General features: G+C 40.0%; 1 protein-coding gene across 5 annotated transcripts in view; it reads left to right on the plus strand.

Moving 5' to 3' along the window:
* The window catches only part of LOC116783299 (SAM domain-containing protein SAMSN-1-like), an 87653-nt gene that overhangs the window by 58685 nt on the left and 15441 nt on the right, over nucleotides 1–13527 (plus strand). For 3 of the 5 annotated variants that reach the window (XM_032680727.1, XM_032680728.1, XM_032680729.1), the window contains 2 exons: nucleotides 10736–10807; nucleotides 11391–11546. In XM_032680727.1, coding sequence (XP_032536618.1) covers nucleotides 10736–10807; nucleotides 11391–11546 — 228 coding nt within the window. Of the gene's footprint in view, nucleotides 1–9301; nucleotides 9322–10735; nucleotides 10808–11390; nucleotides 11547–13527 lie in introns of those variants that run through there. The other 2 variants (XM_032680731.1, XM_032680730.1) reach the window with 2 other exon arrangements.

Below are 13527 nucleotides of genomic sequence, written 5' to 3' on the forward strand. Positions count from 1 at the left end.
GTTATACTTTGTTCCACAAGTTATCAGTGTCAGTGTTTTTGCTAGACATTTTGCTGTTTGGCACCAGGCTACAGATTATATATGCTCTGAATATTTAGCAAGTCTTATGTCCTTTAAACCATCCTAATGGAAATCTTTGTCTTGTGCATCAGATAGAGATATGCTGTATGTGTGTTGTTATTCCACAGGGAGATGAATGACCACCTACCCTTTTTTCCCAAGTGCAAGCTCTTCTGCATACATGCTTGCTCTTACCTTTCTAGCTCTTTTTTAAATCCTGTTCCACTTACAGCACACCCAAAACTATGTTTTTACTATTTTTCTTATTCTCAAACTTGGGGCTGAAATTCTACCTTAGGGAAGAGTTTGGAGACTGCTCCAGGAAAGTTGCTGCTTTGACTATATATGATATATACCTTACTGCCACTTTTTTTCCCTGGTCCTCTTTAGTTTATTACATGGATACACAGAAAGCTGGTGTGAGACACTGAATTATTACATTAATTATTGGGTCTGAACAACTCATAGCTCCAGACTTGGGGTCTTATAGCTGGATTATGACTTCACCTGCACACATTCTTCAGGCTGCTTAATTGCCAGTCATAGCATCTTCTGGTACCTTTCTGATAAGCTGAATGTCAACAGCAAATGGTCTTTTATCTCTAATCATCACCCAGCACTGAAGTGACAGGTTTTCTCTGGAAGAAGATCAATCTCCTGTTTTGCACCATTATGTCTTCTGGGTGGAGTTTTAGTCCTGTTCCTACTCTTATATGTCTTTATCTCTTTTATCATTGTCACAAGAACAACTATAAAACCTCACACTCCTGTACTTGACTTCCATGAGATGCTGAGTGGTTACTTCCCTGAGAACTGTAGGAAGCTGGAAGTTCCTCTCCTTGGTTGACCTCATTCAGAAAGTTTGTTGTTCTTTTAGGTATGTGGAAAGAGAAGTGAGACACGAGGTTACTGAAATACTTGAGTACTTGGCTTTAGGTTTTTCTGCATTGTTTCTCAAAGGCAAGATAAATGCTAGAGAAGTTCTGTTCAACCAGAAACCATGGCAAAGCTATGGTGCAGTTTCATGTCTGAGAAACTATGTTTGAGATAGAGATGGAGCTTTGTCATTGACGGCCCACAGCCCTGAGATAAAGAAATCAGCTTCACTTAGCAACAGCACAGCCAAAAGCAGATGTGTGAAGGTGAGATGACAAAGTGGCTGAGACAGCTGAATGAACTCACTCAGCTTGACTCTCTGCTGCCTTCACCTGTGCAAAGTGGATGCTAAGCTTTACCACTCATGAACTGCTTTCACTCACCACAGTGGTGCTGTTTTTCTCTTGTATTTCTGTCTGTCTGCCTCCTTCTTTAAGATCAGATTTCCAGTGTAAAAACCTCTTCACAGAGCAGCAAAGGAGACATGGTTCACTGATGGATGAGAAGCTCAGAACCTGTGTAGAGGGTGCATGAAATGACTGATGATGGTAGAGCAGGCATTCAGCTCTAGTCAGAAGCACATGGCAAACCTTTTCTGATGTTGTCTATTGGCTTGTTTCCATTATTTTCTTCCTGTCTCTGTAATGGAGTTTATATTTGCTTGATTAATGTATCTTGGTAATTGTGGTAAAGTGTTTGAAAGCTTTGTATTTAGCATTTTAGCCAGTATGACAATGAATGGGAAGAGGCAACATCTTCCCACCTGTTCGTGAAAGCTTAAAGCCTTGTAGCTGGGACAAACCCCTTTGCAGTGATAGGGGTGATTTCAGTAGGATTTGGAATATGGCCTTGAATTTGGGGTTCAAAGGACACCTTGAAGGCCTTGCTGCTGTCTCTGCCTCAGTAGCAGCATCTCATTGGTGTCTCTCAGCTGCATGCAGCTTTCATGGAGATTGCAGAAGGCGGGGGGGGAAGAGCTCAGTCTCAATTTTGTCATGTGTCGAAAGGAAAACACACTTCGTGCACCTGCTACATATGTTTTTCATGAAATGAAGCTGTAGTTTTCCACTGAACTGTGATTGTCATAACCCCATGCCACAGAGACAATCATATGGAGAGAGGGGAAGTGATGTGCCCGTACCGGTACCATTTGTTGTGCCCAGTACCCCAGGGAGCTGTTGATTGTATTCATTCCTTTCTGGTATATGACCTGAACAGTATCAGGATGCTATCTTGTCTTCAGATGAATACATTTTTTTCCTGGGATAGTAGTTATAGAGCTTATGCTACAAAGAAAACCCAGAATTTAACACATTCTAACTTCTGAACTAAGAACTATTCTTACCTAGTCCCCAGTCACGTGGAAAGCCTGAGCTGGCAACCTTCTTTCAGTTTCCATAGTCGTCCAAAATCAAAAGGTTACTGAACTTATTTTATGAGTTCAAATTTCCAAGGAGCATATTTTAGATTCCCAGGCATAAGTTGTGCAACCATGTCCAGTTTTTGAAGCCTGAGAGGCTTAAATGAAGAGCCACATGTCTTTCTTCAACTGCACAATAAGGATAACTTATAACAGTAAATTATGACAATAAGCCAACACTGGAACTTAGACAAGGGAGGACACATGAAAGGGCAAAAATGGTTACTCTGATCTACATTTCAGAGGAGTCAAAAGTTAACCTACTATATAGTTTGTTTGTTTGCTTGTTTTGTTTTTCCAGATAAAAATAATTTAAATAAATGGACATATAGATCTGATGAAACACGGAAATTCACAGTGACTGATGATAGATACTGCACTGAATTTTGCTTCTCTACTGTAGTGCATCTCCATTAAGGCAATTTCAGCTAATCTCACTATGGATTCATTAATCAAATGTAGTCAGGATGTCTGAAGAGAGATAATGAGAGGGAAAAAAATGACCTGTTGTTTGGATCTTATTCTTCAGCTAGTTAGTTTGTTTATCATATTCCATAATATTTGTACCCCAATAAATAAGTTCCAGCTGCAGTTAGTTATCCTAATAGACAACTAGCACATTTTTATTTACTTACACGTTCAAAATTATTCTATAGATAGACCAATTAACTTTGTGTTATCTTTACATCGAATGCCTAAACAGATTTCCAGCCTGCAGCATCAGCTAACAGTGACATAGAAACAGGTGGACCAGTAGCATTTTAAAATTTCCTCCCTTTATCCAAAGACACAAGCATCCATGGAGACAAATTCCCTAATCCTACATCTTTTCTCTAAGCACTAACATCCTGAGTGCATACTGCAGTATCAGCAGTCCTTAGTGCCTTCCAAAATTTCTCCTCTAAAAAGCCTAAGAAAAGATTTGTTCATTTTTTACTTACTTTTTACTCATTTAGGATTACATACTGTATATCTGCCCCACATAAAGCTGTCACTATGTTACTTTTAAAAAAAAAAAAAAAAAAAAAAAAGTTGAGGTTCTAAGAGCCTGGTGGGGCTGGAGCCTGCTGAAGATGGGGATGTTTATAAGCTCTGTGATATTAACTGCAGCACTCAACCTCAGGTGACATAAAGCATGCAAAAAAGAACTTTCTGTCAGTTTTATTATTTCTAAAAAGGTTCCCCTTGAAAGAGAAGAGTGACCTTGCTCTGCTGAGCTGACATATGCCACTGAATTAATGGCTAAGCTTTGCTGTAGGGAAGCTTGCAGAAACATTACAACTCCAATGGCTGAGTTTGCTGTGAACATTAATCAGGGGAACCAACATGATGTATCAAACACTCATTTAAAAGTAATAAAAACTAACTTTCTTTCTCCCCCTCTCCACCAAGTTTCTTAGAATTAGCTGATTGTTGGTTATTACCTGTTGTCAAGGGTAAGACTGCAGTATGGCAGTAAAACTTGTATAAGGGTTTTCTAAAATTTGCTTACTCTTAGGAAAAAAAGCAAAAGAGTGTTTGGGATGGTCAGATTTGACCGTGACTTAGAGGTTATTTTTTAATCTTGTTCCCATCTAGAAGGTCATTTGAAGGAACACCTTCCACTGAAAATGTCCTTTTCCTTGGCAAGGAATGCACAAGCTGCCTTGCATCCTCGGTGACTCCCCGGAGGCAGGACAGCTCCCACAATATGCGTGAGCAAAGCATGACGTAGGCAAGGAAGGTCTTTGCTGCCATTGAAATAATCCCTGTGGAGGATCTTATGGTGCAATGGTCAAGTCGAAGAGGCTCTGACCAAACCACTGTCTCACCAGGCAGGAGTATTTTCTGCCTGTCCTGTGTTGCTCCTCTCTGCAGTGGGTAGGCAAGCGCGCTACAGTCGGCAGCTGTAGCCACTCCTCGGCTTTCCAAAAGGAACAGGAAACCCCTCAGGCAGGCTGTGTCTCTCCAGGCTATTCTGAGTGTGGTCTATGTAGGCTCTTCATTGCCTCTTCTGCTGAGCATTCATGGCAGTCACATTCCCACCTCCTTTGGGGGAGTGTGGTGGCTGCCCCGCTCCGGGTGTGCTGGACAGGCACGGGGGTCCCTTCAAAACTGAGCCTTTGGGGGGCTGTGTTCTTCCAAGCTCGTCATTGGGCATATAAGTATTTTTGTCTTCCCTGAAAGCCTGCAAACGTACTTGTGAGTAATTTCTCTCGCACAGGAAATCCAGCCAAACCCTGCAAGGTCAGGACCTAGATGACACACAGCATTAATAAAATCATGCTGTGTAAGTAAGCAGGGGAAGGGCTTTAATTGAAGCTAGGTGATTCGGTTTTAAAATATGAGAATTCGTCTACCAATTCATCTGGTTTGAAGAGGAGAAAGTTTTAGGAGAGGAAAGATGTTGGTATTTAAGAGATTAAAAATCAAAGCCTGCAATGCTTACGTAGTGTTTAACCAATCTTTTCTCAGGCAGCGCTCCCCTTACTGCAGTGATGGTTTTGTGGAGGGTGGATTTCAAGGCTCATCCCTCAATGATGTTTCTGCCCATGTGTAAATCAAGGGTAAAAAAAAGGATACCAGGGAGGTAGAAGTGCACATCATGCCAAATCCTTAACTGTCATTTTCATAGCTCCTTTGAGTTTGTCACACATCCTTAACCTTCTTTTAAAGTCATTTTCTTTTCATGGTTTTGTGTGCCACTGAAAGTCACTTTTAATTAAATGTCATATAAATAATAAAGTCTTAATTACATAATTATTGCAAATACCTGTGTGCACACTCCCAGAATTGGACAGACTGCCAGAAGAGCACTTGGAGTGACTTTTCTCACCGGGAACTGAGAGTGCTCTGCAGTAACTGGGCAGGAATGATGGTGCTCAAAATTCAGGGTCAATGTTCATTTAAAGAAAGAAGAGTCAGGTCCCTTCTCCCCCTTGCACATTTTGCAACACTCACTTGCATGAAACTTTCCTACTGTTAAGATTGACGTTTCTTAAATTACTTCCTTATTTAGTTCCTCACAAACTTGTTTAATCAACACAGCACAGTTTTTGCCAGATGAAATGGCCGTTTTGCTCGGACATCCTACGTGGCTTGCCTCTTCCTGAGGAAGACTTACAGACCTTACAAGCTATCTCAGTGTCATTTAACTTCAGGAATGGTAGTTTCCCCCTTGCTCTCAGCTGCCCCAGGGCCTGCCCCGTGCGAGGTGCCTCTTGAAAGCGCTCGAGACGGGTTTCTGGTGGAAACTCTGACGTGCGGGCTGGGTTATCTGGAACTACGTACTTTGTGTCAGCGGAGCTTTAGACTTGAGAGAAAGAGGCTGGTACCAGGTAGAGGTACTGATAAAACAGCTGCTCAGTGTTTACTTTGGAGAGCACAGTTTGTTCACCTGGAGTGTTAGGTGCGATTAACTCGTTATTTAATCCAGCTTTTCTTTTCCAGTCCTTTCCCATCATTAAAATGAGGCAGTTTTGCTCAAAGTCCACTTTACTCCCCTCTCCCCCCACCTCCATGCAGTTACTGAACACCAGGTCACGATAAAATTATAGAGTCATTTTTAAGCCAGTTAAAAACGCCAATTCAGTAGATTGCTCTATTTGAGTTAGCAAGAACAAGATGTATCTTTTTTATTGCTTTTGACTGGTGAAGTACAGGGCTTAGGCCATGTTTTGTGTGGGCCATAAAGTTATATTAATAGATTGGTTAGTGGTCAGAAGTTCTCTATGTGTAACTAATGTGTAAATAGGAAAAAAAAATCCCTGAAGTAGAAGGTCGTGGTGTCTTCTCTTTTGTTGCTTCTCTTACTCCTTGGAGAGTTGCTTAACCTTGTATGCAAATTCTCATTCTTTATACAGAAGCTAGGGGTTTTTTGGTAGTGGTGTTGTTTTTTTTTTTCCACAGAACATCCAAAAAGCTAAAAACTGCCATCTTGCCATCTGGGAAAGTAGGAGACAATTCTTTTGATTATCTATGTAACAAGATAAGCTAGCAGAGTGGAAATATTCATCCCTACTTGGTAACTCTTAATTTCATTTTCAGAGTAGTTTCCTCCTTCTGAAGGGACTAGGACCATTAGAGAACAGAAGAAATGAACCAAATTTTGATCTCCACTTGTCTCCATCCATCAGAGCATCAAGAACAGCCTGTTCTCTTGAGGGCTGCTGTGGCTTCTTCCAAGAGAGAGGGAAGAAGACAAGTGTCTGTGGCACCCAAGGAAATTGAGCAACATGCTGAGTTGCCTTTTTGTTACTCCCAGTGGCCACATTTGCCCCTATACAGCTTACACTGTTTGGGTAGTCTGAGGATGAATGGAAGCTAAAAATGAAAATGCATGGAGGAATTGGAAAAGATTGACTTGTGTGAGAGGGTCAGTACAAAGCCACTGTATCATGCTGGACTTAAAAGATATTTTGAACAGGACTTGAACCAAAATATAATGGGCCAGAATTTCTCACAGCAGGGAACCAGATCTCTGAGCAGCGTGAATTGTCCAATGGAAAACATGAGATGAATATCACCCATAATGAATTTTTAGCAGGATAACTGCTGTCAGTTTTGGCTCAAAGGTTGTCTTTAGACACAGAGAAGCTCTGCCTAGTTTCTCATAAGAACTATCTGATTTCTATAATATGTCCAACAAGGGAAGAATGTTTTATAACTGAAAGACATGTATTTCAGAACCTGTTGTTGTTGTTTTACTATTTGCATACCATACGATACTATTTTCTGGGGAAAATTATAGGGTATTTACAGACAAACCCAACCATCAACTGCAGACTGTCCAAATTAAAATAAATGACAATTACATAGCACTTATCCCTTTAAAAGGATTATTTAAAGTTCCTGGATTTCAGGGAATAAACAATATAGGAGAAGATGGAAGGAGGATTTAAAATACTGAAAAGCATCTTTGATATTTTTTATTATGCTGATTTGGTATACCGAAAGGGAAGGGATGAAAGTTTGTGCATTGATTTATAGAAATTACTTGATCGGTCCTTGTGTGGGAAAACACAGTTGTTTCTCCCTTGCCCACGCCTCCACTGGATATTACTGAGCAAATTCCTATTTGCTTAACATATCCACTGGTAGCTCTTGCATGAATCAAGCGAGAAAAACCACTTAACTTTACAGGATGGTATCAAAAGTCAATAGCGTATTTTCTCCTGGTAGCTTTGCATTTACTTTAAAAGCCTCCCTTCACCTGGAAATAAGGCCTGTCCCTATCTTCACAAAGTAGGTGTTCCCTGACGCTAATGCAGTGACTGACACTACTGAAACTAATAGTTCCATTCTCTTTGCAGCCAGGAGCTCCTAAATCTGCTTTTCGTTATCAGTATAATGGGGTTGGATATGTTTTTAAAAGGTGGTGCCTATTGATTACTTAATGGAAAAAGTTAGTATAGAGAACTGCTGAAGCAGCCCTATTTAGTGCTCTCCAGTGCAGCAAGACCATTATCTACAACAGTGGAAATCATCCTGTAACCCTTATTAATATTTAATAAGGATGAAGCAACATTGAAGTACACTACAAAATAGCCCAAGGCTTCTGCACATGTAGGATATAAGGTTGTTTTGAGGGTTGAAAACGAATAACTGATTTCCCTGTGCTCAAGCTGTTTATAGGTAACACCAACAATAAACAATGTTTTTCCTCTTGTTCCTTTTAAAGTATTTGCAGCACATCTGCACTTTAATATACAGTTATTCCTACTAGACATATTGAAGTGATTGAATGCAACAGAAAGGTCAGTGTATGTTTAGAGATCGCTGTGGGAGACTATTTTATACTTTCCCAGTATTGCTGTGAATCCCAGCCTTCCTCCCTATCCCTCTCACTCCATGCTGCAGGGCACATTTGGCTGGGTTGACAAGCTAGTGAAAGGTGTTAATCCTGTCTAATAGAACCATAATCCTTGGGGCTGTGTTTTTATATCATACTATTGAGCTAACCCCTTGTCACAGGATATTGTTCATCTACTTGATAGCAAAGTTCTTTACAGGAATTTTAGATAAAATTAAAGTGTGCAATCCAAACAACCCCACAACGTTTAGCCAACAGAGATTTTCTGAGAGATTGCAATCAATTAAGAGGAGAGCTGTGTGGGATTTTTAATTTTTTTCTTTTTTTTTTTTTCCCCCTCAGTGAGTAGTAAATGTCATTTTACTTGTCCAAAAATATTCACAAATCTGGGTCAGTTTCTTCAAATAACCTTTGGCTGGAAATATTTTTCAGGTTAGATGTGCCCAGAAATGTAGGGGAGAAAAAAAAATGTTATTTCTCTTTTTCTTGAGCTGCACTGCTTAGAACATGGAGCCAAAATGTGTGTACACTTTTCTCTTCCATTTGTCTGTGCTCAGGCCTCTCCCCCTGCTATGCTGACATTAATTTTTTGGGGGGAAAGTGGCAAAGCTGGTTAATAAATAAGTTTGGGAAAACAGGGAAATATAACAGCAAGGAGCTTTTATTTTCAGTTGTGTTCCAGGGGATGTTGATTTTCTTCTTCTCAAATGGAGATTTTAAGACAAAGTATTTTCACGTGGCTTCCTGTAGGTTTTTTTTGTCACTTTTTTTTTCCTCTGCAAACTACTTTTAGTTTAAAAGTGACTACATGCAAGAGAAGGGAACTAATATGGAGAGTAACCCTGTGATTTATGAGCAGGGACTGAAAAAGATGGGGTCCTTCCTGGGTGAAAACACCCATGGCTGAGAGATTTCTCCTTAACTTCTCTGGAAGCAGGTCCATGCCTGTGTGACTGCAGTGCAAAGGCAAGCAAAGGGACAGCCTATTAAAACAGTCCTTTTCTCCTCCTCTTTTGTTGCCCAAAGGATGATCTACCTCAGTTCCTTCTGAGGCTACCTCATGGAAAGTTTTGCCTGGTGAAGAAGATTGGAACTCTGTAATAGTAGAGCCAGGAGCTCACAGCTCTCTTGTGTTCCTGTTTGGAAAGCAAAAGGAGGTAGCTGGAGATTCCAGGTGAAAAGGGCACAATGGGTCCTTTAAAAACCTGGGGGAAATGAAAAAATGACTCATGTTGCTGGGGGTGGGGGAAGAAAGCAATGGAACAAGGAACTAGTTTGGCTGAAATCAAGGGGGCAAGGCAAAAGGATGAATAAGTACAGGAAAAGCTGTACTTAGCTGTACTAGCCAGGTAGTCTGAAATCACTTATTAAATCAGTCAGGATGTATTTATTTTGTGGTTTGCTATTTAGTTCAGGGTTTCTTTTTTTCCTCCAGAGGGGATTTTGAATACTCAAAAATAGACTGAGATGATATTGCATCGTATATAACAGTAAACCCTGCTCAAGTATTCTGATACTGCATTAAAGACTTTCATTTGGTATGGAAGAGTGAAGTACTTAAAAAAACCCGAGTCATTCTGGATTTAGCTTTGAGTATTGGTGAAGACATAAAAACAAGCTCTTAAAGACACTGTAGAGTGGATAGACGTACAAATTCTGGCTGTTATTAGAGCCGCACTTAAAGGGACTTCTGACTTGCCATCAATGCCAATTTTATGCATTTTGCCACCATGGGTAGCTCAGTGTCAGACAGCTCTGCCTGGGCATGTCTGACAGGTATTTCTGTATGACCTCTCACCTCAAAATCTGCTGTGCCACTTCCCTGCTTTCCATGCCACTTATCCGCATGCAGAAAGGCTGAAAATTGGAGGGAAGTAAGAGCAATCCATTCACAGTCTCTTAATGCACAGCTCAGGTGATGCAGCTTCTCTTCTGCTAAGTAAGCTGTGACATGGGAAAAAACTGTACCTATTTATGTTCAAAAATCAGACATTCTAATTGGACAATTGAGAAGAAAACCACGAGGCCTGCCTGATTATTCTCTTACTCCCTCTGCAACGTATGCATTTTAGACAAGATGTATTTACAATCCTTGGTGGTCCTTGCTGATTCCTGTTGGAAAAGAACCATAAATAGTTTCTCCAGCTGCAAAAGTACACTGTATAAATTGTCACAATTTATACCACCGTGCCTGGGTCTATAGCTTGTATCATATTTATGGAAACAGCTTTTTTCCTGAGCTCTTAGCCAGCACCTGCAGTGTTTCTGGCCTACAAGTAGTGCATAGGTATCTGAGTGTAAGTAACGTGAAATAGATGTAGAAGAACTCCTAATCATATCCATTACCTAATTAGTATTTGAAGTGGTATTGTTTCTCTTACTCATTTTTCTGCTTCTGGTTGGACAGTCACAATTTTTCTTCCCCTCACAGTCACCTTCTAGTTGGTTTCTAGCTGGATGTAGCGGTTCACGGTCCACTGATAGGGGAGGAATTTTTAACACAAACAGATGACTTGACAGTTGTATTTAAGTCTTAACAGAACAAAAGACCACCAGTGAGTCAAGGTTTGTCTTCTCCTCTTTTACAGCGCACAAGCAGCTTTGGAAGCTTTGACCGTTTCAGGCACCACTCGATATCAAAGACAGATGATTCAGCTGAGGTCTGTATAACACAAAGTTTTAATTTCTTTAGTTCACTTTCCCATGACAGTTATGCAAAAACATCGGGAAACTAATGTGTACATTTTACACTAGTGGGAACTTTGCTCGTGTCCCTGGGCCTGTCTGGGTGAATGAGGCCTTGCCAAAATGAACAGGACAATCACACCTAAACTTTAGCACTTTGGTGTGAAGATTAGAAACAATTTTTCGAAAAGCCACAGAAGTACACTTCACAGTGGTGCATGCCCAAAGTAACCAGCACTTTACAAGTAACCCACAAATATGTCACTTTTGTTTTCAAGACCCCTGCAAAAATCCCCTCAATTCTTATTTGTATTAGGAGCAATAAATAACGGCAAACAACATTTTCTAGCATAAAATATACTTTCTTTCTTTCATTCACACATACTCTGGTGTGCTGCAAACCTGTTTATGTATATGATTTCCTGGGAAAATGGCCATGACTGACTTTTATCCTGCTAACTGTATTAGTGTCCTTAATATTTCCCTGTAATTCCTATTCCACTACACTGCATTTTACTTTCATGGTGAGTTGTTGCTTACTCTTTTATTTCAAAACAGATCTCTGAGCTGGAGACTATAAGTGACATTGGAGAAACAGTACAAACCAAAGCAGCAAATAACGGAGGAAGTCTGAGTAAGAAGATGAGAGCCATCTCACTCACCATGAAGAGAAAGATGGGTAAAAAGTACATCAAGGCACTCTCTGAGGAAATGGTAAATACAACCTAAGAGTCTTGTGTTTGTTGACAATGCATGTGAAGTAAAAATTTTCTGTGAATTTCTCCCCTTCATTTTTCAACTATCGTCACCTATGACAATCCATAAAAACAGGGTAACAGACACTGAATTAAACCAGCTTTTGGTATGTACCCTTTCTTTCATATGCATGTTAGTGTACATATACACACACAGCATCACATGGTAAGGGACTAAGTGGAGTTTTACATCACTTAATTTTACTTTTTCATCAAGAATCATGTGTATAAGCAGTGCAAAAAAATGTCCTGATATGGACAGAAGGGAGTATCGACTGAACCCCATTGTCAGTCTCATACTGAAGTTGTAAAAAAAAGCCCCATTAGAAGAATTTATCTTTCAATACAAGAAATATTTCCAAAGTCCATTTTGTAAAGGTCAGCCAGCATCCCAGAGAATGACAACTCATATACCTTATCTCCTTTTACCTTATCTAATCTTAGTGAAACTATCCTTATTAAACATAAAAACTTACTGCAAACACTGTTTTCTCAATACATTGTGTTAGTGAGTTCCAAATTAAAAAAAAAAAAAAGAAAGAAAAAGGACTTGTCACACTTAACAATCCTAAAAATTCTAGCTACTCTGCATCCTATTTCACACATGTGTCAATATCAAATAAATAGGGAAAATAAATAAGAAATCTCACAAGTAGAAAACAGTGTTTCACAGGATACCTTTAAACAGTTTTAGGAGGTCAAAGGCAAGGATCCTTATTTATCAGTTTAGGTTTTTTGGTTGTTTTTTTTTCCCCCTAAACTTTGAGAGGTGGCAATCCATGTTGTTTAGATTATATTTTTATATTTACCATCTACACATTTACGGTGACAATTCCCATTATAGAAATTCAATGGATTATCTGGTTGGACACACATGTAGCATGATCTTCTTTCCTGCAGGAGATGATGACAATCAATACCAGCCCCCTGATTAATCTATGGGTAGTGCTGCTGGCTGGTGTAACAAACACAGTCCTTGTTGAAAACCAGTATAATCTCATTTCAGTGCCATGCCTGATATGTGCCTGTATGGGCCTCTACTTCATCCATGCACCATCATCTTTGCTTCACTGCATCATTATAACTAACGAATAACTAGCATTTCCCCAAATATAATGTAACATCCTAAGTACTGTAGGACGTTTCAGTTGCATCAGGATATCATGCACACTGACAGTGTGATGAAATCTGCTGAAGAAACTCCTTCCTTTGAAAGCTCATCACTATTTCATTTAGCTGCTACATCATGTTTAACTTAGCTGTGACCGAAATATGGGTCCTGTTGTTTTGAACAGGCTTGTGATTCCTGAGGTGTGAGGTACTGGTATAAACTCAAGGGGCCAATTTCATACACCATTAGATTTTGTGAGAGAAACCTGCATCTGTTAGTTCTGAAATGCACTGGATTTTGAGGCCAATGCATAGGTTGGGCAGCATGGTGAGCACAGTGCTGGAACACACCAATGTCATACATGTGTGAGAGCTGTCTCCCGAATGCCCTGGCCATGGTTTTCAGAAGTTCAGTGCAAAACACAGCTCTGTCAGCTAGAACTTCACCACGTGCTTTCAGAATTGAACTTTATATTTCCTTCTCTGAGACAAGCGGAAAAAAACACCTTATCTGGCTACCTACAAATTTCCCATTACAAGCTTTTGTCTCTGCCATGGTATATTGCAGCCTTCCAAGAGGGAGAATCAGAGTAGTTGTTTGGACAGGGGTGGAACAGAGTGAGTGAGACAGAGACAAGACAGGGAATTTCTCCAAGGTTCTAGGAGTGAGTGCTGGGCACCCATAGTACCAGGCATTCAACTTCTAAAATGCTTTCTCTGACAGAGTGGTTCTTAATAAAGTACAATGATGAATTAATCTCCAGTGATGATTTAAAAAGAAAAAAAAATATGTTTATCTAAAATACATTTCTTGGGGGTTAACATCTGAT

The sequence above is a fragment of the Chiroxiphia lanceolata genome, chromosome 2, assembly GCF_009829145.1.
Source record: "Chiroxiphia lanceolata isolate bChiLan1 chromosome 2, bChiLan1.pri, whole genome shotgun sequence".
NCBI lineage: Eukaryota > Metazoa > Chordata > Aves > Passeriformes > Pipridae > Chiroxiphia > Chiroxiphia lanceolata.